The sequence below is a fragment of the Dendrobates tinctorius genome, unplaced genomic scaffold (assembly GCF_039654945.1).
Source record: "Dendrobates tinctorius isolate UK_male_01 unplaced genomic scaffold, ASM3965494v1 ptg000015l, whole genome shotgun sequence".
NCBI classification, from domain to species: Eukaryota; Metazoa; Chordata; class Amphibia; order Anura; family Dendrobatidae; genus Dendrobates; species Dendrobates tinctorius.
Genome location: NW_027361683.1, coordinates 18,195,042 through 18,221,161, shown reverse-complemented (window position 1 = coordinate 18,221,161; position 26,120 = coordinate 18,195,042). Strand labels below are relative to the sequence as shown.

Below are 26,120 nucleotides of genomic sequence, written 5' to 3'. Positions count from 1 at the left end.
TCGGATTGCTATGAGCGCTGCTATTCGATAGCTGCTACTGCGCAGGCGCTGCCAATTTAGAGGAAGATTTTTTTTCCCTAGAAAGATGGCGCTTGCGCAGTAGCAGCTATCGGATCGCCGATCGTTTCTACTGCACAGGCGTGGCCGGCACCATTTTCAAACTTTTTTTTTTTTTTCTTTTTTAAGGAATTTAAGGATAACATCAAAGAAATGAGTTACATTACACATTACATATGCGCTGATGCTGCAGCGCAGGCACCACAGCCAATGCCTTCCTGCAGAAGGTTTTTCTTTCAAGCTATATATATGTAATATTAATTATGTAATCTAGGGGGCAGGTCACTGAAGGATCCGTTACCTGTCAGAAGCCATACACATGAATACCTAATCAGAGCACCACATAAAGACCCCCCCCCACAGGCCTTCCCTGGAGCAAGAGCATATCATTAACTAAAAACTGAAAATAAAGATTAAACAACCACCACAAGATGGATTTCATCAATCAAGGTATCATTGTAATCCGTATAATGGCACCGACCTGACCATGTCTGTAGGTTACTGTGTGTACAATCCTACTGACAGGTTCCCTTTAATGACCCAACAGTGTGAGACATGCTCTAAGTCTATTGTCTCCCCTAGAATCCATTTCAAGGCATTAGGGTACTTTCGGGCTTAGGTTCTCATTTGAATTTTTCTTTTTGTAGAGCACTGATTGGTATCTATGAGCATGGTAATTTTTGGCTCTTTATGTCCCTGTTTTCCTTTATATTGTTGCAATTTCTCTGATTGATACTATATATATATATATATTGTATCTGATACAAATAGTCACAGTTTTTCAAGCACATTCCTTACCTTCTCATGAAAACTAATGTTTGCATGTTTTTTCTTTTGTTGCAGAGGTGACAAAAGTAGTAATATGAAAATCTGGGTTACGCCAAAGAAAATCATTCACTCATGGTATGTGAATGGATTGAAATGGTGGCGTTGAGCGTGGCTTGGAAAGGGTTACTGTACTAAGCTGGGCTGACCATAGGCTGGGCTCTGTTAATTTAGTTCCTGAGAGCAGAGCAGGAGTTTGTGGCTGAGCAGATTACATCTGGACAGAGGGAGGGAAGTTGGGGAGAAGGAGGGATTCACTATAACACTAAGGCGGCCCTCTATACAGCTCCAACAGCAATACATCACTATGCTACTCTCAGCACAACTCCACAGCTAGGAGAAAGTTTTCCCAGCAGCTATTCCTGACAAAAGCTGTCCAATATCATGCCTCATAGTATGGAACCATAGGAAAGACCACCAAGCAGCTGAGAAGAAGACTGAACATTTGGATGGTAAGTGCCTGTGGACGAGGTGGGATTACTTATTTGATTCATTACCAAAAAGAAATATGCCTCAAACAAATCTGACATCTCAGCGTATAAATCCGATTAGCCACAGTTTCTTGCATTAGCAACAGAAATTGAATTAAAACTGCTGTTGGTGGGATTAGCTGGCTGATAAACATCAGCTTTCAGCTATCAGTGCACTCAGATCCTAATGTGAGAAGTTTAGTCTATGGGAAGGTCACGCTCTGCTGAGCCTCAAGCAAATACACTTATTGGATGTGCAGACCAATATATGGTGTGCAGTGCTCCAAATCATGTGTCGTGGGGCTAGGGAAGATCAGGGTTGCAATAAATTAATGGGATTCTCTAATTATATGGAAATCGGGACTATACAACCTTTTAGTACAGTCTCAGTTTTCGCCTCTGCTATTTTTTGTGACCAATATGGTGAATTGAGAGTTTGGTCATGCTTAGATGTTCTCCATCAATACTCCTCAACCTCTAGCAATCAAGATCTGAACAGGGTCTCAATTGATGATGACCGCCATGTCACAGTGGACATTTTTTTTAGCCAAATTTATATAAACTTATAAGTCTGGAAAAGTCAAGGTGAAATACAGATTCTAGTAGCACAGAAGATCATAGAATATTTATTGTTTATGTATATATAATATATATTTTGCATAATAGTTTTTTAATTCATCCAATGACTCTCGCATAATAAAAGTAATATAGAACCTCACCGAGTACGGCTAAGCATAGATACTAAAGGCAGCACACATGTGTTGGCAGCGTGTTTGTATGTTTCTTTGTGGTGGGCCATAATGTCCCACTATTGGCATTGGAGAAGGTTTCCAACACCTGGTTTCTGGCAGCAAGCAGCTGTAATGTGCCAGGAAGAGGAAAAGCGGCCACTCCCAGCTGTCAAGGAGGCAGTCATGACATATGTGAGCACAGGATTTCCAGACAGCTGCCTGGAGTGGAAAACACAATGGTCACAGGCAGACCGGCTTCACAGCCAGGTGACTAGTTAATGGATAAAACATGGTGGACATGGGTCGTTGATTCCATTTTCTTTCTGCATGTACTGGCAATGCAATTATCCTGTAATCGAAAGAAATGACCTGGGGTATGAGTTGGTATACATGTAACGTGTAGGAGCATGTTCACACTGGCCATAAACAGATAAAACCTAAGAAAGAAACAAGATGAATATATACCCTGCTGTAAAAAAGCAATAGCACATATAAATAACAAAGTAACTAGTAAACACTGTTTTTGATGAAAAAAGTATAAAAGCCATCCCACCAGCATCAAGGTGTGCCTAATTGGGAAGGTCCTAACCTGACCCCATGCAGGACTGTCTTACACAAAAGAGAGTTATATTAGTAACAAGAACTGCAGGGATTCCAGTACAGATCCACATGCACATTACAGAAAATATACTAAGATTTCTTCTTCTGTTTTATAGATTCTACATGCAAAGTTAATGCATATATAACATGTTTCTGCTATAATTATCTTTATTCATAATCATTCCTAATGTATAACAATGTAATTCATGTTGTATACTCTGAAAATCCAGTAAAGAGAATTAAAAAAAAAGATAAGAAAAGAAAATATACTTCTAAAAACACAAAATACCGATTCTGGATTATTTTAGGCAACCCCAGCCATTATTTTTCCATCAGCAATCTAAAGTCCTTGGACTATTGATATCTGCTATTGGAGAAACACAACAGGTTAGATTTTTTCCGGTCTAGTTCTGTAATTTCCTTAGAATATATGCACAAAGCGGGTAAAAAGGAGCCCGCATGGGAAACAGGAAATTCAATAATGGGGTACTTACCATTTTTTACCATTAATGCACAACCTGCCGTTGCAAGAATTGTTCCCAATCACGGCAGGCTAAAAAATTGTGCCATCTAGTTCTCTTGCAGAATTGGACAGAGAAGAACAGGAAAAATCGAGATCATTAAGAAGGGAATAATTCTGAGACTATAAAAACCAAGCAAGAACCAAAAGCAGAATACAAACGGTAGGTGAGACATAATTATTGGGCACCACTCGGTCCATGACATCATGGAAGGTTTGATGCTCCAATATACAAATTGTTAGTTGCCGGATGGAGAGGCGGTTTTCCCCTGGATAGGAGACACTGAGAAGCATTTAGGATGGAGAGGTAGCCCATCTGCAAAATAAAAGTGTCAATGGTAAAAAAAGACCTATTCTAACTTCTTGACATAGAAAAGGTGTAAAAAGTATAAAGTAAGTACAAAATAGTGAAAAAAGAATCAAAGGTCCTGATTCATGATTGTCTTGTGCCTGTTTTTGTCTAGTTTTGTGTTTTTAGACTTTTATTTGCACCCAATGTATTATTCTATTTATACCTTTTTTAAGTCTAATTTTTTTTGTTTTCCGTTTTTGGGTGAAGTCTAGCAATTTATGATGTTTTAGCTTGAACTTTATTAAAAGTTACAAAATTTGATGCAACTTTACTTCAGTCTCCCCCTGGGGTATTGTTGAGGTATGACAACATTTTGGAGCAATTTCTGCAACTTATGGCACCAAAAGTGGCAGAAAACAGTTCATGGCAGATTGACTTTGCACCAAATTCATGAATCGCATGTGTCATTTTGATGAATTTGGCCCCAAAACAGCAACTAATACCACAAGACAAAAAAGGGAAGTGACAAAAAAAAAATGCAAATGATGAATCGGAGCCCACATGTCTTCAATTCATACTTGTGTCTCTTCTAAATAGTTTTTTTTATAGATTTTATAAGTTAAATCCAGCCCTATCTGCCCATTGATGCTGCAATATTATGAATCTGAAGGCAACCATCTAGAGTGAGACGAAATCTCACTCATATAAAAAATGAGTTTTTTTGAAAAATATTTAAAAACAAAAGATTGACAAATTAAAGGCAGTCACTCAAAAGAGGCATAGATACGGTAATAATCCAGGTAAATACCATATATACTCGTGTATAAGCCGACCCCCCTAATTTTGCCACAAAAAACTGTGAAAACTTATTGACTCATGTACAAGCTGAGGGTGGTGCTGCACAAGGGTTAATGGTGGTCCAAAAAGATGCTTCATAGATAAATAGCCCCATATATTGCTGCACAAGGGTTAATGTTGTCCCAAGTAGATGCTCCATACATAAATACCCCCAGATGCTGTGGTCACGTGGTACCGCTCATTAAATATGCGGATATTCACGAGTTTAATGAGCAGCACCACGTGACCGCTGAAAGCAGGAACAGCTGGGACACTGAGATCATGGGGGAAGCAGGGGGGCTGCAGAGACCGTGCCAGGAGGAGGGAGTATGGTCTCTGACACCCCCCACTGCCCCTCCCCCGTCAACCCCTGTATATGACTCGTGTATAAGCCGAGAGGGGGACTTTCAGCCCCCCAAAAATGGGCTGAAAATTTTGGCTTATACACGAGTATATTCGGTAAATATTACACTAGTACCAAATGCTAGATGGCGGTTATTCTTGTAAAATATTTTCAAAATAATGGATTGATCCAAAGCCCTAATACACATGTACAGAAGGTTTTGTAATAGACATTGTTCATATAAGTGAAAAAAAAAATCAGTAATAATGACATCCATTGGTGACACTAGTATATTGCCCTATATTAAGGCTTTGTGTGTCTTTGGTTAGAATTAATTTATTGTATAAAATTTATACAATAAATTAATTCTAACCAACTACTATAAATATTGTGAATCACAGTAAAAAATTACATCTTATTCTTCTGATTTCAGGCTAAAAAAAATAACCAAAGTCCTGCGTGCCCTGTGTCTGTAGTAGTTACAAGTTACATACTTAGTATTCTTCCAACACATTGCCGTACTCTCCTCTTAGGCTGGAGTCACACTGCATTATGGCAGTCCGTTAATGATGCCATTAACCCCCATTATCGGGTGCATCGCCAACGCATGCCATAATCGGCATTCGCTAGCGATGTGCCGTCATTCAGTGACAGAGCCTCGGACGTGGGCTGCAGCGTCTGAGGCTCCGTCACCGCTAACACAGATGAATCATCTGCGCTAGCGGTTTAGCATAATGCGATCTCGTTATGCCATAGCGTTAACACAGCCCGTCAACGCTATGCGTTGAACGGGCTGCTTTAGCGCACTGTGACCGTAGCCTTACTATCTGTCTGTTTGCAGACATAACAGTGATAGATGGAAGTAGCAGAAGTGATGTGTCTGGACTGGGATGAAGCACTCATGTATGTATGGTGTTTTTGTACACGAAGACTTGAGCCATGAAAGCAGATGTGTATGCTACGGAGACAGGGAAGTTTGTTTACGGGAGTGCCAAAGAATATTGCAAACCTGGAAGGAAGCCGCTGTGGTGTATTTTAGGATATGCAGGAAACCAGGTCACTGCTTGTGAGCGGGAGATGATTCATTAATACCTCTGCTCAGATGACCTCAGTTCTACTTCCTGACATTTTACCATTAAAGTCCAACTTGATAAGACATTTGTGGTAGAAATTGCAATACATTGTATGTCAGCAGCAGAACCTAGAACTACCTTCACAGCTCTTACTATAGCATAGTGTTTTTGAACACTTCCAATTTGTACAGAGCAGTAATAGACACACTCCGTCAGGTTCATCATCTACAGAGGTACAGTATATAACAAAGCATTGATTGTAGCAGAAGATATCTACATATGGCTTCTGATGGAGCATGCATGGAGTGGAGAGACCACTCCAGGCTTGGACTGGCCCATAGGAGAACAGGAGAATCCTGCCGTGGGCCCCTGTGCAAGAGTGGGCCACCACCCTCTTATATGAGCAGTACTTGACATAATACACTTGAATCACTATCTACAGAAAAAGGCAGCATCTTATTCATTTAACAATCTCTCCAGTTCATTGTTATGTAAATTTGTGATTGATTATATTGTTACATTCTCATATAGCTGAAATGTGGGGCCCTGGAGTTGGTTACTGGTGGGCTCTTTGCAGCCCAGTCCGACACTGGACCACTCTATACTAAAGGAGACGTATAGGCCTCATGCACTGCCAAACAGGCTCCATGTCAGCAAGTGTGAGGCCTAACAAATTTTACCAACCCATGTAGTGAAAAGGGAGAGCTATGTGGTTATGAGAAGACTAACCTTTCCTACTGCTGGTAGATACCCTGGGAATTAAACAACATACAGTTGGCATGAATAAACTAGTATCCTCTCCATCACTAGTGGACACAGAGTGAAAAGGGCACTCTGCAAGAACAGTATATTGCCCTTTGCAGTTCAATAGCTCATCAAAATGCACAATTTCATCTGCTGGTAGAAGTGGCCCCCTTACCTCTTGGGTCCCTGAGTGGCTGCAAAGGCTGCTCCAATGATATGTCCGCCCCTGCTCTCCATCACTAATGACCCATTCTGCTAATGAGATTAGTATGCATGAATGTATGAAGGATGGATAATTAAGAAAAGTCTCATTCCTCTTTCATTATTAAATGTTGTGTAACATTTGTTCCAGGTAACAAGAAGACCTCTTCATAGATATTAATCTTTGGATGATGGAGACTCACAAGAAGGAGATGGAGTTCCTGAGTAACAGCATAGCAGCATATGCTTATATTAGAGGTAGTGTATTTACATCAGGCATACCCATATGGGATTGCTTTCAACAATCACAGAAGAATGAGAGACAATGGGGGTAACATACAGCTCTAGCAAAAATTAAGAGACCACGTTCAAATGTTAAGTTTGTCTGATTTTTCTCTTTATAGGTATAATTTTTGAGTAAAATGTAAATTGTGCTTTTAGTCTATAAGCTTCTGACAACATGTCTCCGAATTTCGAAGCAATAAATTTTGTATTTTTTTTTCTGACAAAGAAAAATGGTCAGTATTAAAAAAAGTGCCTTCAGATCTCAAATAATGCAAAGCAAACAAGTTCATAATCATTTAGAAACAACAATTCTAACGTTTTAGCTCAGGAAGAGTTCAGAAATCAATATTTTGTGGAATAAACATGTTTTTAATCACAGATTTCAAGCGTCTTGGCATGCTTGCCACCAGTCTTTCACACTTTTTCTGGCTCAAAAATGTAAGCAATTCTTCTTTGTTTGATGGCTTGTGACTATCCATCATCCTCTTGATTACATTCCAGAGGTTTTCAATGGGGTTCAGGTCTGAAAAATGAGCTGCCCATGACAAGGTTTTGATGTGGTGGTCTCTTAATTTTTGCCAGAGCTGTATTAACTATGTAATGGCTGACAACATAGGCAACTTTTTTAGGTACCATAAAAGCAGATGCTGTTGTGGGGTCCAATGCAAAGGTGATGGAGTAGGGCATGTGTGGCATCACTTATCTTTCTTCCAATTGACAGTGTGATGCTAGATCTCTGCGTCTCCATGGGCACTGCATTATTTTAAAACATGGAAGTGGAGCATTGTCCTAAATGTCTCAAGGCACTGCTCTCCAACAGGAGGTGAGCGAAGATTATCCTAGCTAATGGGTCTGGTGCACTTTGCCAAATTAAATAACATCATCACTATTGACTGTCTCAAAAGGATTGTCCAAGGCTAAAATTTTGATTGCCCATTTGTAGGATAGGCTATCTGGTTAAAAGAGGTTTTTCGAGGCTAAAATATTGATGACCCATTTTTAGGATAGATCATCAATGTAAGTTTGGTAGAGGTCCCTCATGACCTCCATGATCATCTGATATCTACACTGGTAGCACCTTTAAGTGATGTGGAACACAGCAGCTCCGTACATTGTTTAGTGGTTGCTGATGAGTACTGGAATATGTCTCCTATTCAAGTGAATGGGATATGTTATGAATGAGTCACCGAGGAGGAAAAAGCAAAAAGCAAGCTAAGCCCAGAAAACCGGAGAGGTTGGTAACTAGCGGATTGCAGACCCCTGATCCTATCCAAAACAACTAGCAGTAGCCGTGGAGCGTGCCTACGGTGGTCCTAGACGCCTCGTCACGGCCGGAGAACTAAATAAGCCTAAAGAAAGAAAGGGGAAATCTAAACTGCCCCAGAGCAGACCCCAAAGCAATAGACAGCCCCCAACATGTATTGTGGGTGAAACAAGATGAAAACACAGACACAGGTAGAAAGATAGGCTGAGCAAACGATGGGGCCCTCGCTAACTAGAAAGGACAGAAAAGAAAAGCTGCTGTCTGCAATCACGCAAAAAACCCTGCCAAAAAGAATGTCCAACACGTCTGATAGAAAAAGGCTCTGAAGTCACTAGACTTCAAATCCCTATATCAGCACTCAGGTATATTCTGAAGACAGAGCAAAAGAGATCAACTGATCAGAGACAAAATGGGGATTCAGCCCAGTCCCAGCCAGGGCTGGCTGAACACAAAAACTAAGTAAACCAGACAAAAACTCATATGAACAATAGCAGAGAAAACTTAGCTTTAAGAAGGCAGGAACCAAACTGGAAACCAGGAGCAACAGTCAGGAAAAATCACCAGCAAGAAACTAGGGAGTCGGCTGCCTTAAATCCAATCAGAAACTCCTGATGTCCAATCGCAGTCCTCTTCCACAGGTGGCCGGTCTCTGCCATTTAGATCAGCTTCATTACCTCCCTTCACCAACAGAGGGAGTCCAGATAGAGAACTCACTACTTCTCTGTCAGCACAGCCAGCTCCATAACCCTCACCAGAAGCCAGAGGCAAACCCGAAAATGAGCTCACAACAGGGATACAAACTGCAGTACCCTGTTACAAATAAGTGATTAATAAGTTAGTCCCAGACAAGCCCTGTAAGGGCATAATACTTATTTCAAGTCTTTTTGTTATGGAGTATCCCTACTTATTAGTACTGCATATGGGTGTAACATGCTTATGAGAAATGTTATGAAGATATCATGTATAAAGGTGCAGACTAAGAAAGTGAATGTGTATTTTTAAAGTACATATTACATATACTGATAAAAGGTTTTTCTTCCCCCCCAGAAAAACCGGAATCATTTGGGCTCTACTTTGTACTTGGAGTTTGTTTTGGATTAATTTTAACTCTCTGTATGCTGGTCATCCGCATCTCTTGCAAACCACGGACTCCCAGTCTCCCTCCGAAACCAAAGAAAACACCTCCAAAGGATTGTATTAAAGAGCCTCTGTCTATGACAGGAGATGAGGAGGATCCAGACAGCGATGACAATGAGGACACTTTTATTTTGACACCTGTGACGGACACGTCATTAGGAAGCCAGCCGCCTATGGATGGTACAATGACAGTAAATGTGTTCACCTCAGCAGAAGAACTGGAGAGAGCCCAAAGACTAGAGGAACGTGAGAGGATAATTCGAGAGATATGGAGAAATGGACAGCCTGATATTCTGGGTACAGGAACTGGCACCATAGGTCGTGTGCATTACTATTAGTAGCGATGTTGAGACACTTCATACATCATGAGATGGTGCTGTTTCTCAAACTAAATGAGAACCTCCCAGGATCTAAAGGACATCGAATGATCAATTGTCCCATAGTATCTAGCACTCCTCATCATATGCCCACTATGATAGTACTTTAATAAGTATAGGCGGAGAGCTGAAGATTCCAACCAAACTCCTAGCAATAGTGCCAATGGTTGATGTTCTTCTAGCAACTAATCTACTTTGAAACTAGGGACAAAACCTTTATCAGTTCAAATTGTTTTAATCCAGTGCAATTAATCTGAAGTGGAGTGACTTTAGTGGTCATAGCGGTAATCCATAGAGCCAATTGGTGTATGTATTAACTGAATGACATTGGCGGTTCCTAACCCAATGAGCTATATCCAAAACATTTTAAGCAACATTGTAGAAAAATCTCATTTATTTCTCTTTATTTGAAGGAAGATCTAGAAGTTTGGGACTAGCGTAACCCAAATCTTGGGGTAGTAACTTGCTAGTTTCAGATGAGGGTGAATTTATCATTTTGCACAGTCTGTACATTTTTTACAGTATTGCAGCATCAAACTAGGTGCAATAAACAGATATACCTGCAGGTACGCAGCATGTTTTATGAGGAGAATGGTATTTGGAGATTCAGGTTATGATATCTATTGGCCCATGTATGCAGAGAAGGTAGTAATATCTGGTTTATAATGTGGATAGACTTGTTATGTAATTTATGACTGTGGGATAGGTTGCTCAGCATTGCATTGGGATTAACTGCTTACATGCTGGATTGGCAGGAAAAACCCGTCTTCAGATGATGGTGGGTTGCCTTATATGTGTATATCTGTTCCCTGCTTAGCAATCTACTGCAGTCCTGTAGCTGCTCAAGGGTTAAGATGTCTGCAATTTATTACAGGACATTCTGGCCTCTTGCTTTGAAAACATCTGTTTTTCTTCTTGTTCCCCCCACAGTGTGGGAACATTGGTGCTTTAAGTTTCATTCCTGTTCATTCCTGAGTCTCCCCCGAGGATAAAAGAACATTCCACATTAACATTAAATTCTGCCACAGGGGAAAAGGCAGGAAGTGATGTTTCTTCTTCTTCTTTTTTTTTTTACTTTATTTAAAGTGCTGATGTATCTCTTATTTTGTACAAGTCACTACAGTATTAGATTTGTATATGTAGCTTTAGTTGTGCATGTATGGCAGTGTGACGTATGTGCTTTAAGCATTTTTTTTTTTAAATTCATATTTTGAAGGTGAGCTGGGTGTTAAACAAAATTCTGCTGTGCAAAGTAGGCTAGACATCTATAACATGGGTAAAATTATGTACAACCCCTTATAAAAGGTTGGGAACCTTGGAATATGTATAGAAAAGTCTATGAAAATTGGATCAATTCCAGGGACATAATTATAGTTTGTGCAGGGGTTGACTCAAGACCCTGTAGCTTATGGGGCCCCAAAAGTTCCTTTTGGCCCTTATGAAAAGGCCAATATTCTTAAATGTAATCTGTCAGCAGGTTTTTATGACCTCATCTGAGAGCAGCATAATGCAGAGAAAGAGACCCTGAATTCAGTAAATCATCACTTAGTTTATTGGGTGCAGGATTTCTGACACAGAGTTTTTAGATTTAGTAATGCAGCAAAGATGAGAAAGCTAACCCTGTCCACACCACATATAACCCCACCCCCAACAGGCTCTATACATTGTCTATTGACGGTGAGCTGCTTATCACAGGAGAGCCCAAGTGCCAGCTAGTCACCACAATGATAAAACCTTTAGGCTATGTGCCCACGTTGCAGAAATACTGCGGAAATATCCGCAGCATTTCCGCAACTCCCTGCCGCGGGTAAAACACATGCGAAATTCACATGTGTTTTCCCGCAAAACACTAGCGTTTTGCAAGCATTTTTAGCTTGAAGAATGCTAGCGCTTTCCAAGCAATTTGAAGCATTGCTTGGAAAAGTGATTGACAGGTTGGTCACACTTGTCAAGCATAGTGATTGCCTATGCAGCATCAATAGTAAAAGATATGTTAAAAATAATTAAAAAAATAAAAAATAGGGATATACTCACCTTCTGACGTCCCCCTGAGCCCTCCCGGTCCTCATTGTCACTGGCGGCATCTTCCATTCCCAGGGATGCCTTGCAACAATGACCTCTGATAACGTAGCGGTCTCGCGAGAACTAGACATCATCAGAGGTCATTGACTCATTCTCGCAAAGCATCCCTGGGAACGGAACTTGCCGCCAGCGACAGAGGACCGGGAGCGCTCCGGGGGACGTCAGAAAGTGAGTATATCCCTATTTTTTATTTTAATTCTATTTTTTACAGGCTTATGGTACCCAGGGCATGGAGGAGAGTCTCCTCTCCATCAGACCCTGGGTACCATCCGCACATGAAGCGCTCACTTTATGCATGTGGCTATGCCCACCATGCGTAAAGTGAGCGTTCCAATACAAGTCTATGGTGGCGGAATCGCCGCGATTCCGCTAAAATAACGAAGATGCTGCGTATTTTTCCGCGATGCGATTCCACTGTGGAAAAACGCTGCAAAAACGCTTAAAAAATGCAAAGTGGGCACATAGCCTCAGTCTAAGTAAACACCACTACAAAGCTTAACAAATGTGACACACCCTTGAATGCAGTGTTTTAACCCCAACCACATGCTATGCTCAGATTACATAGCAAAAACCTGCTGACAGATTCTCTTCAAAGATCTGTGATAATTGAGGCACTGTAGGATATTTTGCATTGGGGCTCACAAGCTTCAATATTCATCACTGATCAAACTTATATTACTCCTTGATGGGCTGACAGATCAGCATAGGGGATTGTTAGCCCTGGGCTATATAATGACTACTTTCACACATTTTTGAGCAGCAAAAGCCACTGGTTCATTTCTACTTGGCTCTATGTTACCAATGGTCTTTGCAGCCAGTTAATATAGGACACAATGCAGGGTGGGTTACAGGCCCCTGCCTAACAAGGAAATATTCTAGTGCTCATGTCCTAAAAAGATGATGGAGAAATGTCTTGAGTTGAGTTGGAGGGTAGGTGTCTTGATTTATTCATTAAAATATATCTAGATGTGGTAATACGTGGTCACCGATAGTCATTCCGTGTATTTGATTGGATCTATCACGATTTAGGGCAGGAGCCAAATGATAATGCTTGGCTAATGCATCAGTTGCGGGGACAGGCACCACACCAGAAGGGGCAGATGAAAACAAATCTAGTTATGGGGCAGGAGGCTAGAGATTTGCACTGCTGCCTGAATTGGAATTTGGTAAAAAAGTCAAGATGAGATGTTCACGTGTGCTCACGTCTGTTTTAATGGGTCGTGGGAACCTGTGAAGGGAAAGGTTGGAGAAACATTGTGCATTGGTGGAGCATATATCACATCATGGTAAGTGAGGAGAGGTAGAGATGGTGATGAGAAATGTGTCTTAGATCTGTACATCTGATTCTTAGTGAGATAGACCAATCTCGTTGCCAGAAGAAAAACAATAGGTGGGTCGTCTGCGCTGCTGATGGAATTCCAAAAGAACTGTCCAGGATACAAAGTAGGCTTGATGCGGTTTAATTATCAATGTGTTTTGACATCTTCCATCATCTTCATCACGATATAACCACGTAGCTTTGTATGTGATTTGATCCTGATGAAGACTGAAGACTTTGAAATATGTTGATAATAAAAACGCATGAAGTCTACTTTGTATCCTGGACCATTCTTTTGTATCTCCATCTGCAGTGCAGACGTTCCAGCAATGGTTCCTCTTCTGGCATTTCAACAGTTTTTTTAACCATGGGACTGCAGCAGATGATAAATTTCAGCTTAATCCTTGCTGTGTAACACACAACTTTACCTGTGGAGCAATTCTCCTTCACCGTATTGTCCTTTATCATCGGATAAGACCCTATTGCTCGTTTTGCTCCTCAGCTTTTTCCCAAAGGTCAGTCTTATTGGCGCAAATACTTTATTGTATTGCAATGGTGGATGGTATGAGTGTGTGGATACAAATGAGTGTTTATGTTCTTGTGATGGGATGTGCTTTATTTTCAAAGAGAAGAAATGAATACAAAGGGTAAGGGCTTGTGATGAGAGTGATGGTTCTTATACATTTAGTCCATGGAAATGATTATTGGAAAATTGCCACTTTATCTGCAGTATTTTATGAAATCTGATTATGAATTAGTTTTATTTGAAATGTTTTGGAAATTGCATTAAAATGTTCACAAACTCGTGTGCAGTGTCCTTTTGTTGAACATGCCCATAACCAAGGCCTTTGCATTATAAGGCATTGTTTATAAGTATATCTGTTAGCAAATGGGGTGTAATCGGAATGGGTTATACTTCTTTAATATCGATTTGAATGAATGAGAAAAAAGACTGTTTAAATTGACACCATTGGATGAGCTCAATGTGTTCATAAGGCTGGTTTCACACTTGCGGTTTTTTTCGCGGGATTTTAGCGCTAAAAAACGCATGCGTTTTTTTTTTCCTATACTTTGCATGGGATGCGCTTATGAGCGCATACACATGCGTTTGTATGCGTTTTTCCGCGCATGCGTTTTTTTTGCGGTATGCGCTCGGGCGCACAAAATGCATCCTGTTGCATTTTTTGGGCGTCCGATTTGCCTCAAAAAAACGCATGCGCGCGCAATGCGTTTTTTTACAGCAAGACACCCATTATAAGTCTATGGGTGCGCATTGGCATGCTTATGTATGCGTTTTTTTGCGCATGCATTTTTTTTTTTTACCATTAGTTGGACAATGGAATTTAGGGGTTTGGGTTAAAGTTAGGGTTAGTTAAGGGGGTTTAGGGCTAGGGTTAGGGTTAGCTAGGGTTTAGGGTTAGGGTTAGTATGGTTTGGTTAAGGGTTAGGGTTAGGGTTAGGATGGTTTGGTTAAGGGTTAGGGTCAGGGTTAGGGTTAGTATGGTTTGGTTAAGGGATAGGGTTAGGGTTAGGGTCAGGGTTAGGGTTAGTAAAGTCATGGTTTGTGTTAGTGTGAGGGGCCACCTAATGTTGGAAAAAAACGCAAACGCGGTAAAAACGCACTAAAAACGCATACAAACGCATAAAAACGCTGCGTTTTTTTCATGCATGCTCATAAAAATGCTTGAAAAAAATGCAGCATTTGTATGCGTTTGTATGCGTTTTTTTGCGGGAAAACGCGCTGCAAAAAAAAGCAAGTGTGAAATTAGCCTAAAAGGGAAAAAAATTGCTCTTTGAACCATTGCTGCCACTTTGATATTGTGGTAACAAAGCATTGGTGAAGAAAAATTCCAGTAGCCTAATCCTTGGCTTATCTCTTTTAGTACCTGTTAGGGTGAGTGCACACAGTGCGGATTTTTCCGCGCAGATTTGCAGGTAAAACCGCAGGTAAAGTGACCTGCGGTTTTCCTGCGGATTTGCCAGCGGTTTTCCCCTGCGGTTTAACACCTGGACAATGGAACTGGTGTCAAACCGCTGCGGAATCCGCAAAAAGAATTGACATGCTGCGGATTTAAAACCGCAGCAAATCCGCGCGGAAAATTCCGCACAGTGTGCACTGCGGATTTCTATTTCCATTGATTATAATGGTACTGCACACCGCAGCAGAAACTGCTGCGGATCTGCAGGGCCAGCCAAATCCGCTGCGCATCCGCAGCAGAATCCGCAACGTGTGCACATACCCTTAGTTATTAGTAGCTAGAAGCTAGTTGTGACCTGCATACACTTTTAACACAATTTCAAGGCCATTTGAAATGTTCTACCAATGTATTTATTTGACTAGTGTGGTCAGTGGACTCCTTAACTATGAGGACGATTCATTAAGACTGGCGTAGCACCTATCAGTCTTAATGAAGTGCTTGCTAAAATATTGTTGACTGATTTATTAAACAGTGTGCACTGCTCAATAAATCAGGAGTGTCTGATACCCAGCATGCGCCGCTGCCGGACATGTGTGCCCATGGGGGGTGACGTACATTTCTGGAGTAAGTTCTACCACTTTACTGGTATAACTTATGATAAATTTAACTGACTGGCATGACCAAACGCCATCCATGCTACGCCCATATTGGCATGTAAGCACCAAAGGTCGCAATATTTTTGCTCATTATTAGATGGAGGCCCGCTGCTATCACATCGGGAGGGCGGTAATGTCACGATGGGGGCAGGCTTTGCAGCGTTGAGAATCTCTCCCCCCATGTGCTCACCCACCTATCCACTCTGTCTTTCCCCATGTGCTGACTTCTCCCGTCGTTGATAAAGATGTTGAACAATACAGGGCCCAGGACAGAGCCCTGTGGTACCCCACTTGAGACATTCTTCCAACTGGATGTGCAGCCTTTGGGTCCGATCACTAAGCCAGTTATGAATCCACCTAACAGTTGCCTTGTCCATTCCATACTTAGCCATTTTTTCAATAAGGATTGTGTGAGATACTTTGTCAAATGCTTTGCTGAAGTCAAGATATACTATTTCTACAGCATTTCCCTGATCCACCCAACAGTGATTCTGTCACAGAAGTAAATTAAGTTAGTCTGACAGGACTTATTAGTTACAAACCCATGCTGACTCTGTTTAATCACTTCAATCTTATCGGGGTACTTACATACATGTTGCTTAATAATTTGTTCAAAGATCTTTCCTGGTATAGAAGTCAGACTCATCAGCCTATAGTTGCCTGGGTCCATCTTCTTCCCCTTTTTGAAGATAGGAACAACATTTGCTCTTCTCCAGTCTTCTGGGACTTCTCATGTTCTCCAAGAATTTTCAAAGATTATGGAGAGGGGTTCAAAAATTTATTCTGCTATTTCCTATTTTCAGCTGCAACGGCCAAAATCCAGTGATTGTTGCATTCGTGGAGACTTTTCACTTATCCCAGAAGGCACTGGGAATATGCAAATTCTCTCCTCAGGACTCTTCCCCTGGAATATCATCAAAAAGCTAATTTATTTCAGTTCCTCAATGCAAAAAGTGAAACTCATATTATATAGTCATTACAAACAGTGATCTATTTAAAGTTTTTATTTCTGTTAATGTTGATGATTATGGCTTACAGCTAATGAAAACCCAAAAGTCATAAACACCGGCGATTGTCTAAACGCTGTGTCTAACATCATGTCCTCACTATATCTGAAACTGAACCTGTCAAAGACTGAACCCTTTGTGTTTCCTCCCTCTTCTAATGTACCTATACCCGACATTGCCATTTCTGTGTGTGGCTCCACTATTACTCCCCAGCAACATGCCCGCTGTCTTGGGGTCATACTTGATTCCGAGCTTTCCTTTGCCTCCCACATTCGATCACTGGCTCGCTCTTGCCATCTGCACCTCAAAAACATTTCTAGAATTCGACCTTTTCTTACTTTTGACTCCACAAAAACTCTTACTGTTTCTCTTATTCATTCTCGTCTCGACTATTGTAACTCTTCTAATCGGTCTCCCTCTTACCAAACTCTCCCCTCTCTAATCTGTCTTGAATGCTGCAGCCAGGATCATATTCCTCACCAATTGTTACACCGATGCCTCTACCTTGTGCCAGTCATTACACTGGCTACCCATCGACTCCAGAATTCAGTATAAACTTATTACCCTCACCCACAAAGCCCTCCATGGCTCAGCACCACCCTACATCTCCTCCCTTGCTTCAGTATACCACCCTACCCACACCCTCCATTCTGCTGATGACCCGAGGTTAGCATCCTCAATAATCAGAACCTCCCACTCCTGTCTCCAAGACTTTACACATGCTGCGCCAATTCTTTGGAATGCACTTCCCAGGTCAATATGATTAGTCCCCAAACCCCACAATTTTAAGCGTGCCCTGAAAACGCATTTATTCAGACTGGCCTATCGCCTCAACACATTAACCTAATCAATCCCTGTGTGGCACAGCCAAAAGTTTTACCATAACCAGGTTCCCTGCATCATGTTCCCACATGCTTTATGCATCCATTAGCCCTCTGTGTCTGTACTGTTACACACTTAACATTATGGCTGGTCCATACAATCAGGGCAACTTTTACCACCCACCTTTTGTGTCTACCTCTTTCCTCATAGACTGTACAGTCATGGCCAAAAGTTTTGAGAATGACACAAATATTATATTTTCATATGATCTGCTGGCCTCTGGTTTTTATGTGTGTTTATCAGATGTTTTTATCACATACAGAAATATAATTGCAATCATATTATGAGTAGCAAAAGGTTATATTGACAGTTAGAATGAGTTAATGCAGCAAGTCAATATTTGCAGTGTTGACCCTTCTTCTTCAGGACCTCAGCAATTCTCCCTGGCATGCTCTCAATCAACTTCTGGATCAAATCCTGACTGATAGCAGTCCATTCTTGCAAAATCAATGCTTTTATTTTGTCTGAATTTGAAGGGTTTTTTTTGTCCACCCGTCTCTTGATGATTGACCACAAGTTCTCAATGGGATTAAGATCTAGGGAGTTTCCAGGCCATGGTCCCAAAATCTCTATGTTTTGTTCCCTGAGCCATTTAGCTATCACCTTTGCTTTATGGCAAGGTGCTCCATCATGTTGAAAAAGGCATTGTTGATCGCCAAACTGCTCTTGGATTGTTGGGAGAAGCTGCTCTTGGAGGACATTCTGGTACCATTCTTTATTCATGGCTGTGTTTTTAGGCAAGGCTGAGAGAGAGCCCATTCCCTTGGCTGAGAAGCAACCCCACACATGAATGGTTTCAGGATGCTTGACAGTTGGCATGAGACAAGGCTGGTGGTAGCGCTCACCTGGTCTTCTCCGAATAAGCCGTTTTCCAGATGTCCCAAACAATCGAAAAGGGGATTCATCAGAGAAAATGACTTTACCCCAGTCCTCAGCAGTCCACTCCCTGTACCTCTTGCAGAATATCAGTCTGTCCATGATGTTTTTCCTGGAGAGAAGTGGCTTCTTTGCTGCCCTCCTTGAGACCAGGCCTTGCTCCAAGAGTCTCCGCCTCACAGTGTGTGCAGATGCACTCACACCTGCCTGCTGCCATTCCTGAGCAAGCTCTGCACTGCTGGTAGCCCGATCCCGCAGCTGAAACACTTTTAAGAGACGGTCCTGGCGCTTGCTGGTCTTTCTTGGGAGCCCTGGAGCCTTTTTGGCAACAAGGGAACCTTTCTCCTTGAAGTTCTTGATGATGCGATAGATTGTTGACTGAGGTGCAATTTTTCTAGCTGCGATACTCTTCCCTGTTAGGCCATTTTTGTGCAGTGCAATGATGACTGCACGTGTTTCTTTAGAGATAACCATGGTTAACAGAAGACAAACAATGATGCCAAGCACCAGTCTCCTTTTAAAGTGTCCAGTGGTGTCATTCTTACTTAATAATGACAGATTGATCTCCAGCCCTGTCCTCATCAACACCCACACCTGTGTTAATGGAGCAATCACTGAAACGATGTTAGCTGGTCCTTTTAAGGCAGGGCTGCAATGATGTTGAAATGTGTTTTGGGGGATAAAGTTCATTTTCTAGGCAAATATTGACTTTGCAAGTAATTGCTGTTAAGCTGATCACTCTTTATAACATTCTGGAGTATATGCAAATTGCCATTAGAAAAAATGAAGCAGTAGACTTTGTAAAAATTAATATTTGTGTCATTCTCAAAACTTTTGGCCATGACTGTAAGCTTGCAAGCAGGGCCCTCATTCCTCTTGGTATTTGTTATAATCTATGTGATTATTGTTATACTGTAATGTCTATTGTCTGTACAAATCCCCTCCGAAATGTAGAGTGCTGCTGAATATGTCGGCGCTATAGAAATAAAATTTATTATTATTATTATTATCTCGGTAAATTAGAATACTTTATAACACCAGCTTGAAAAATAATTTTAAAATTCAAAATGTTGGCCTACTGAAATGAATGTTCAGTAAATGCACTCAACGCTTGGTTGGGGCTCCTTTTGCATCAATTACTGCATCAATTTATTTATTTATTTTACTCACTTATATAGTGTCACTAATTCCACAGCGCTTTACAGACAATATCATCACTGTCCCAGATGGGGCTCACAATCTAAATGCTCTATCAGTATGTCTTTGGAATGTGGGAGGAAACCGGAGTATCCGGAGGAAACCCACGCAAACATGGGGAGAACATACAAACTCCTTGCAGATGGTGTCCTTGGTGGGATTTGAAAAAAGCTTGTCGGCAGAGGGATGCATGAAGGGTTCAAAAATTTCCTGGTAGATGGCTGCGCTGACTTCGGTCTTGATAAAACACAGTGGACCTACACCAACATATGACATGGCTCCTCAAACCATCACTGACTGTGGAAACGTCACACTAGACCTCCACCAGCTTGGATTGTGTGCCTCTCCACTCTTTCTCCAAACTCTGGGACCTTGATTTCCAAATGAAATGCAAAATTTTCTTTAATTTGAAAACAACACCTTAGACCACTGAGCAACAGTCCAATTCTTTTTCTCCTTGGCCCAGGTAAGACCCTTCTGGTGTTGTCTATTAGTCATGAGTGGCTTGACACAAGGAAAGCCATATTTGTAGTCCATGTCCTAGATACGTCTCGTCTGTTTGTGGTGGCTCTTGAAGCAATGACTCCAGTAGCTGTCCACTCCTTGTGAATCTCGCCCAAATTTTTGAATCGCTTTTTCTTAACAATCCTTTCAAATTTGCAGTTATCCTGGTTGTTTGGGCACATTTTTCTACCAAGAACTGAAATAAATGAACTTTTTGATGATATTCTAATTTTGTGAGAAGCACCTGTATGTGAAACCATTTTTGGAAAAAAGGGCAAACTTGATCAAATTATTTAGTGCAAAAAATTACAAATGTAACAACAGTGGGAGGAATTGAATTGGTTTGGAATAGTTTACCCAAGACATTGGCAGTACATTTTATAGGGCAGACATTGTTTATTTTCCCACATTGGTTGGCCCTTGAGTTGGCAGGCATTGTTCAATTTCACACATTGGTCAGGCAATGTTTAGTTGGTCAGCCATTGAATTGCTCAGGCAATTGTTTAACACATCACTATGTTAATCAAATTGTAGTAATCCCAGTTTCCATTCTCAGGTGAGGAGACCAAAACATTATGGTTTAAACTTGAGAAAAGCAAAAAAATAAATGGGTTTCACATATTGCTGTACCTACTTCTTTCACTAAAAAACAGCAAAAACTGATGGTAAAGTTTTTTGCTGTATTTTTGCTGCTTTTTTGCACTTACTCTTTGCTTTCTATGGGAGAAAAAATGCTGCAAAAATGCTGAAAGAAGTGAAATTCTACAGTTTTCAAGAAAGAAGCACTTTTCCAATACAGTCAGGAAAAAAACCCAATGTGTTTGCATGAGATTTCTGAAATCTCATAGCTTGTGCTGGTACTATAAAAAGCAGCTTTTACTTTGCATAAAAAAGCAACAAAAAATGTAGCAAAAATGTAACATGTGAACATAGCCTTATTCCTCATTTCATTCACATAACGTGAAGATAAAAACGTCATTTTTAAGCTCCAGTTTTGCTATTCAACTAGGCCTAATTGAGGACATGTCGTTAGTTTTCTTAATGATTTTGGCTGCTCAGTCAAATTCCTAAACAATTGCTGGCAGTCACAAGATTATCAAATAACTTTCTGGGTCTTTGCTCCCAGTGTACTGCTATTGGAATGCTCGTGACCTTCAGTTTATTTGTAGGTCAATTTCAAAAAGCTTCCAGTTAGGTCAAAATTTGCCAAAAACATACTTGACAAGATATTTGCTTTCAACCAACACTAAATTTAAAGGGGTATTCTCATCTCCAAGATTCTATCCCAATATGAAGCAAGTGTAAAAATAATAATATTAGGAAATACCTCCAATTAGAAATGTAGTCTAGTTTTTCTGCTTCGCTATGTCTCTTCACTCACGTGCAGGCATTGCAGGACCTTAGGTATCCATGGTTACAACTACAGATATTGCGACAGTTACTTAGCGAGTTGATAGTGGTCGTAACCATGGATACCTAAGGTCCTGCAATGCCTGCACAGGAAAGAGACATAAAGAATCAGAAAAACTAGACTACATTTCTAATTGAAGGTATTTGCTAATGTTAATTTTATTACACCTACTATATATTGGGATAGGATCTTAGAGATGGGAATACCCCTTTAAAGGTGTTGTCCACTACTAAGACAACACTTTCTTAAATACTATATTCCCCCAATTTAAAATAAAAACAGTGGTCCCAATGGGATGAAATCTCTTCTTTTGGATGCCCAAGGTTCAGCCAAAGGAATTGAGAGCACAGCACCTCAATAATGGCCACCGATTGGCTGCATGGCTCACATGGCATAATAATGTCATGTGAGCCTTAGGAGATTCGGCACATTTCAAAGGAACCAAGATATTCCAGAGCTCTGTACACAGGTTGTAGCCTTACTCATCAATCCTGCCCCCATTGAAACTCAATTTTATTTACCATTTCACATACTAGAGACAATTAACCTATCACACGATTTTTGGAGGAACCAAAGGGAAACAACACAGTAAAAATACATATGCTCCATGCAGATAATGCTCCTGCCAAAATCTAATCTAACAATTCATGACTTTTATCAATGTTGTTTTTCCAAAGGTTGTGAGTGACCTAAATTATAATAGGGTATTGCAAATGTAGCCAGACATGTTATTTTCTGTAGTCGGCAGGCTCTATCCCCCGAAGGTATTCACAAGAAAATGAGCTGTAACTTGTTTGATGTATCTGCAATTCAAAATATTGAGAACACACAAGTTTTAGTACACTACATAGCCTTTGCAAAGATGACTTTGGCACACAGTTACTATGGCACTTGTTTAGTATGCCAAAGTACATAATTTCTTATGGAACATTTGAAATCCTAGCAACATCTGATAATTCATATGAATAAGTTGTCATCTTAGTTCTTGCCTAAGGCCATGTGCACACGTTGCAGATTCTGCTGTGGATCCGCAGCATTTCAGGCTCTGTAGGTCCACAGCAGATTTAGGTGCGTTGTACAGTACCATTGCTTTCAATGGTAAACTGAAAAACGCTGTGCATATGCTGCGGATTTTTCCGTGCGGATTTGCTGCGGGTTACAATCTGCAGCATGTCAATTTTTTGTGCGGATTCCGCTGCGGTTTCACACTTGCTCCATTGTAGAGGTGTGAAACCGCAGGGCTAAACCGCAAGTCTTTTTTTTACCTGAGAATTTAGCTGCAGATTTTTCCAAATCCGCGTGGAAACATCCGCAAGACCAAAATCTATGTTTGCACATAGCCTAAGTGTATGTGCAAACGTTGCAGATTCTGCTGTGGAATCTTTAGCGCAGATTTTGCTAAATCCGCAGGTGAAATGACCTGCGTTTTACCTCCGGATTTAGTGCAGATTTAGGGTGTGTGCACACGCTGCGGATTTTGCTGCGGTTCCGCAGCGGATTTGGCCGCTGCGGACCCGCAGCAGTTTTTGCTGTGGTGTACAGTACAATGATTCCCTATGGGAATCAAAAACCGCAGTGCAGACGGTGCGGAATTTTCTGCTCGGATTATCTGCGGTTTTCAATCCGCAGAAAGAATTGACTTGTCAATTCTTTCTACGGATTCCGCTGCGGTTTGCCATCTCCTCCATTGAGGAGATGAAAAACCGCAGGGCAATCCGCAGGCCTTTTGACCTGCGGTTTCACCTGCAGATTTTATAAAATCGGCGCGGATGAATCCGCACCCCAATCCGCAACGTGTGCACACAGCCTTACTGCAGTTTTTGTGCGGATTTCCCCTGCAGTTTTACACCTGCGGATTTCTATAATGGAGCAGGTGTAAAACTGCTGCAGAACTGCACAAAAGAAGTGACATGCTGCAGCTTTAAATCTACACCAAATCTGCGCGGAATAATCCGCAGCAAGTGCAATGCGTTTTTTGTTTTACACAGCCTTAAATGATACTGTACATCACTTGCAGTTCCGCTGCAGTTCCGCAGGGCCAAATCCACTACAGAACGGCAGCAGAATCCGCACCGTGTGCACATAGCCTTACTTTGATTACCCATGTAATCTAAGTAATGCGTGCTTTTGGCAAGTAAAAGAATATTCAAGAAAAATAGTGCTGAGAAACTGGGCAGACAACAATTACTAGTATTTACAGTTCCTAACAACTACCCTACTTAAGGACATGTACAGGGTCTAGTTACGCTTTCATGTCTGGTTAATAACAGTTAACATATAACTAGTCATCTGGTTCCAAGTTCTCATTCTATATAAACGGAATGTGCTTCTTAGACTTTAAGGTAAAAAACAAAGCTTAGTGATCACAACAAGAAAAAATAATTATAGTAATACAGAAAGTATAAATTGCAAAAACAAAATCCTGGGGCACAATTCAGGATGGTGATTTTAGCAGTTTTCTGATGTAAAGCTCCATGAAATGTCGCTAAATTCTTAAGCAACTCAAAGTTGAGCAGCAAAAATGTTACGACTTTTTGTATTTTTACACTACTTCTGGCCAGCTACACCAAAGTGGGCAGAGCAGGGGAATAGTAAAATCCGCCCATCTAATTAATCAAAATGTACGCCACCTTAATGGCGCAAATTTCACCACAATTGTATTCTGGTCCAGGGACCAACATATTACCCGTTCAGTTACAGCGTGGCCTGAGGGCGGAGGGGAGCCCGCAGGTAGGGCCTTGTTTAGACGAAGTGGGCCCCAAATGCTCACATATTGCACCATTACACAGAGACATTTCTGTTGTATTTTCAAGTGCTGAGTTCAGGCTGCTAAACAAGCGAGAGCGACAATAATGAAGTCGTTTGGCGCTTGTTTCCCAGCCTCAGGGGCTGGCTGGCACTTTTCAGCCTGGGGGCAATCACAAGGCAGTGGCCCTCGAATTGTGGTGGCCCACCTCTGCCCTGCTTATCTGTGGCCACTGCATTACAGCAGCAGAGATAACAAGCTTTAAAGACAGGCTGGTACATAGATATGGGAACAGAACCGAGCTTGCTGCTTAGATATGGGAGCAGAACCAAGCTTACTACCTACATAGATACTGTAACAGAAGCAAGCTAACTACATAGACACAAGAATGGAACCAAGATTACTACATAGATAAGGGAACTGAAACGAGCTTACTACAGAGATGTGGGAGCAGAGCCGCGCTTACTACAGTGATAAGCAGGGGCGGACACTGACAGCTTGGGGCCCCTGTGCAAGAAATGTGTCTGGGCCCCCTTCCTTTTATGGCAACAAAGCTACATATATATATACATAAAAACAAGAATCAAAAAGCAGCACCACAAAGACACATAGGGTGCAAAAATCCTTCCAGGTATATGCCAAACCTCATACTATGATCCAAAAAATGAAGGCAGCACTCCAAAGAGAAAAATTACTATGTGGATTATTGGCCCATGTGCGACATTTCGGTCCCAAGTGTGAACCTTTCTCTATAGCCACACACGCATACATGTATATATTATATAATCTCCTTTATTATGTATATTGCTGTCCCTTATAAAGTGCCCTCTCGCTATGTACAGTACCTTCCATTACATATTGGATTATGTAGAGCCCTGTTTTTTATTACATACTGTCCTCTCGTTAGATATATAATGCAATGATAGCTGATGAAGCATGGGAAAGCCTCTTTTCTAATGGAGGAGCTGATGGACTGGTAGTCTGGTCACCGGCTGCTCCATCAGCAGTCATTTTATATCTAAAAAGAGAGGGGACTCTTTAATAAAAGAGAGCACTGTGAATAAGAAAATTAACAAGAATACACTATGTAAGAGACAACACTGTACATAACAGCAGAGGAAGCTATGTAAGGGACGGCACCATATATAACTAGAGATAATGGTACGTAACAAGGGACGGTGATAAACATAATAACAGATGAAACTATGTAAATAAGGATGGTGTTATACAGAATTAGTGAGTACACTATATACAAAGGGACTGTGTTATGCATAATACATAATAAGTACGAACACTATATACTAAGGGACTGTGTTAGACATAATTATTGAGTACACTATATACTAAGGGACTGTGTTATACATAATAAGTACGTACACTATATACTAAGGGACTGTGTTAGACATAATAAGCGATAATGTCTTCCTCCACCTCCCTTTGTTCCTAAGTCCATTATAAGTCCCCCTTCCTCTCATACCAATACCCCACACCACACATTGTCCTCCTCCCCCGCATCCCATTATTGTCCTCTCCCCCACCCCATCATTGCCCTCTTCACCACCTCCATCATTGCCTTCTCCCCCACCACTATTATTGCTTTCTCCCCTGCCTCCCCATCATTGCCCATTCCACCACCTCCATTATTTCCTTCTCTCCCACCACCCCCATTATTGTCTTCTCCATCACCCCATCATTGCCTTCTCCATCACCCCATTATTGCCTTCTCCCCATCACCCACATCATTGCCTTCTCCATCACCCCCATTA

The 26,120-nt window shown here is 41.2% G+C and overlaps 1 protein-coding gene and 1 long non-coding RNA gene across 4 annotated transcripts in view; one reads left to right on the top strand and one right to left on the bottom strand.

Moving 5' to 3' along the window:
* LOC141075483 (uncharacterized) overlaps positions 1–974 on the bottom strand; it is a 101,754-nt gene extending 100,780 nt beyond the window's left edge. Inside the window, exon 1 of the long non-coding RNA XR_012227287.1 lies at positions 856–974. This is a non-coding gene — a long non-coding RNA (uncharacterized lncRNA). The remainder of the gene's footprint in view (positions 1–855) is intronic.
* Positions 476–13,962, top strand: EVA1B (eva-1 homolog B). 3 transcript variants are annotated; one of them, XM_073562561.1, is made up of 4 exons: positions 476–507; positions 901–960; positions 6,845–6,951; positions 9,290–13,962. In XM_073562561.1, exons 3-4 carry the CDS (start codon positions 6,882–6,884, stop codon positions 9,715–9,717), a joined length of 498 nt encoding a protein of 165 aa, XP_073418662.1. In that variant the 5' UTR covers positions 476–507; positions 901–960; positions 6,845–6,881; the 3' UTR covers positions 9,718–13,962. The 3 variants fall into 3 exon arrangements, with proteins under 3 accessions (XP_073418662.1, XP_073418653.1, XP_073418645.1); XM_073562552.1 differs by lacking the exons at positions 476–507; positions 901–960 and adding exons at positions 1,081–1,334; positions 3,258–3,366; XM_073562544.1 differs by lacking the exons at positions 476–507; positions 901–960 and adding an exon at positions 1,082–1,334.
* The last annotated feature ends 12,158 nt before the right edge of the window (positions 13,963–26,120 follow it).

Excerpts from the sequence above, each read along its gene's own strand:
- EVA1B (XM_073562561.1), top strand. The coding sequence starts at position 6,882 with ATGATGGAGACTCACAAGAAGGAGATGGAGTTCCTGAGTAACAGCATA. Across the intron at positions 6,952-9,289 it reads AGCATATGCTTATATTAGAG|AAAAACCGGAATCATTTGGG; the intron begins GTAGTGTATTTA and ends CTTCCCCCCCAG.